The sequence below is a fragment of the Tupaia chinensis genome, unplaced genomic scaffold, assembly GCF_000334495.1.
Source record: "Tupaia chinensis unplaced genomic scaffold, TupChi_1.0 Scaffold000201_1, whole genome shotgun sequence".
NCBI lineage: Eukaryota > Metazoa > Chordata > Mammalia > Scandentia > Tupaiidae > Tupaia > Tupaia belangeri.
The window spans coordinates 2,008,953-2,011,912 of NW_006159676.1; the positions used below are offsets into that span (position 1 = coordinate 2,008,953).

The window sequence follows — 2,960 nt, forward strand, 5'->3', positions numbered from 1 at the left end:
GTGGGTTCGAGTCCCCGCACGTGTCACATGTGTGGACACACCCTGCCCACGCGCGTGGTGCAAGGCACAGGCCGCGGGGGCGACAGACACCACCCGGTTGCACCCTGGGCTTGCACCCTGCAGGGTTCTCCGCAGCAGCCGCAGCAGCAAAACAAAGCCGCCACCGTCATCCAGGCGGCCTGGAGGGGGTGCAGGGTCCGCCGGCGGCTGAGACAGCAGCAGATGGCCGCCAAGAGGGTTCAAGCCACCTGGCGAGGCCACTACACACGGAATTGCCTGACAACCCACGCGCTCCTGGGACCAATTGGCCAGTGGGACAGTCCCCCGCAGTGTTGGCCGGGCGTCTAGGGCCCTGGCGACTGGACTGGACTAGGGTGGGGGACTCTTCCGGCCGAGCCATGTGGCTGTCTGCATCTAATGAATAAAGTCCTCCGTGGCCTGGATCTTCTTGGCTATCAGTCTGGATTAATGGTGGGACCAGCAGTTGGTGTAATGGCTGTGTCGCTGGACTCCCACGTAGGCGACCACGGTTCGAGTCCCGCACCCGGTGGGTTAAACTCACGCCGGGCGCGTGTGCGTGCGTGCCCAAGATCCCAAGAGGAGAATGGAGGAGAAGGGATTGTGGCGTGGCCATCCCCCCTGGGGGGTGGTTTCTCACTTTCTGTCTCTCTGTCTCTCTCTGTCTCTCTGGCGAGTGCAAGCACCCTATGCATCTCAGTTATGGAGGTGCACATGGGATCCCGGAACCAGGCTCTCAGTAAGAGCTTACACCCTCCACCTCCTCTTCTTTCAAAGCCCATTGATTTTTCTCTGTTCAATTTATTTTTATTATTATTATTATTATTATTATACATGCAATCGCTATGCATCATTTAGATTGTAAAGAGATTTTCCCCGGTATGGGACCAGCAGATGGCGTAGTGGCTATGTTGCTGGACTCCCATGTCGACCGTGGTTCGAGTCCTGGACCCGGTGGCTTAAACTCACGCCGGTTGCGTGTGCGTGTGTGCCCAAGATCCCGAGAGGAGAATGGAGGAGAAGGGATTGCGGCGTGGCCATCCCCCTGGGGTGTGATTTCTCGCTTTCTGTCTCTCTGTCTCTCTGTCTTTCTGGCGAGCACACACACCCTATAGCAAAAACCTCTCCCCTCGCAAAAAAAAAAAAAAAAAAAAAAGTCTAACCATGCAGTTTACCTTTGGGGTCTGTGGCCAGGATGGGGACCCCAAGTCTTTCCGGGAGGTCAGGGGCCTCCACTATGGTCTAACACGGGCCCCCATATCCCTCACAGCTGGTGGAATGGTGTCTAGTCAGTTCTAGACTGAAGCTGTCATCACAGGCCAGCATCTGGGGACCTGGCCCGGAGTGTTCACTTCAAGTCCCTCAGCCCTAGAAAGTCCTACAGAGGAAGCCAGCAGGTGGCATGGCGGTTAAGGGTGCTGGATTCCCACGTGGCCAACTGTGGTTCGAGTCCAGACCTGGCGGCTTGCTTTTTCACTTTCTTTCTCTATCCCTCTCTGGTCAAATTAAAATACATAAATACATTTTTAAAAAAGAAAAAGAAAATTCTACAGGGAGCTGGCAGGTGGCATGGTGGTTAAGGGTGTTGGACTCCCACATGGCCACTGGGGTTTGAGTCCTGGACCTGGCAGCTGACTTTCTCACTTTTCCTCTCTCCCTCTCTGTCTGTCTCTGGTCAAATTGAATCATAAATAAATAAATAAATAGTTTTTTTTTTTTTAAAAAAAGACAATCTTACAGGGCCTTTCATTCATAGATGTCTCACTCCACAAATGCTAGAAAGTTCTAGTCATGTCGTGATTTGGCGTACGCTGGCCCCTATGGGTTCATGCTGTCTGGATGAGACAGAATGAGATAAAGACGTCCTTAGATATAGGCCAGCAGGTGGCGTGGTGGTTAAGGTGGCTGGATCCCACATAGTCAAGTGCACGGCGGTTCAAGTCCCAGACCTGGTGGAGGGAGAGATTGGAGGGAGGAGGGATTGTGGCATGGCCATTCCCCCAGGGGGTAGGTGATTTCTCTCTCTCTCTCTCTCTCTCTCTCTCTCTCTGTCTCTCTGTAGTGAATATAGGAAAAACTTAAAAAAAAAAAAAAAAAAAAGACCAGTAGGTGGTATAGCGCTTAAGATGTTGGATTTCCACATGACCAACCGTGGTTCGAGTCCCAGACCCGGAGGCTTGAAAATCATGCCGGGTCCATGTGCATGCATGTCCCAAATCCCAGCTGAATAGAAGGGAAGGGATTGCAGTGTAGCCATCCCCTCCTGGGGTGGGGGGTGATTTCTCACTTTCCCTCTCTCTGTCTCTCTGGCAAGCACATGCACCCTATACAAAAAAATAAAATCTCAGGACCAGCAGGTGGTGTGTGGTGGATAAGGGCGCTGGATTCCCACATGGCCAACCATGGTTCAAGTCCCGGACCTGGTGGCTTGCTTTCTCACTTTCCCTCTCTCTCTCGCTCTCTCTCTCTCTCATCAAATAAAGAAACTAATAATAACAAATGGAAATAAATAATTATTTGTTTAAAAATAAACACATAAAATAAAATCTTTCCAAGAGACCAGCAGTTGGTGTAATGGCTATGTCGCTGGACTCTCATGGAGTCGACCACGGTTCGAGTCCAGGACCCGGTGGCTTAAACTCACGCCGGATGCGTGTGCGTGCGTGCCCAAGATCCCGAGAGGAGAATGGAAGAGAAGGGATTGTGGTGTGGCCATCCCCCCTGGGGGGGGGGTGATTTCTCACTTTCTGTCTCTCTGTCTCTCTCTCTCTTTCTGGCCAGCACACGTGCCCTCTCCACCCCCCTCCCCCAAAAAAATCTCTCCAAAAACCCCCACACTTCCCCTAGGAGGCAGGTGTGGCGTCAGGAGGAGATGACAGTCTGAGGGGTTCAGACTGGGTGTCTAAGAGGGGTGAAAGTCTACGTGGAGAGAGATTTCAAGA

The 2,960-nt window shown here is 52.4% G+C and overlaps 1 protein-coding gene across 1 annotated transcript in view; it reads left to right on the forward strand.

Moving 5' to 3' along the window:
- IQCN (IQ motif containing N) overlaps positions 1–348 on the forward strand; it is a 22,572-nt gene extending 22,224 nt beyond the window's left edge. The window contains exon 5 of the mRNA XM_027771275.1: positions 124–348. Coding sequence (XP_027627076.1) covers positions 124–348 — 225 coding nt within the window. The remainder of the gene's footprint in view (positions 1–123) is intronic.
- The last annotated feature ends 2,612 nt before the right edge of the window (positions 349–2,960 follow it).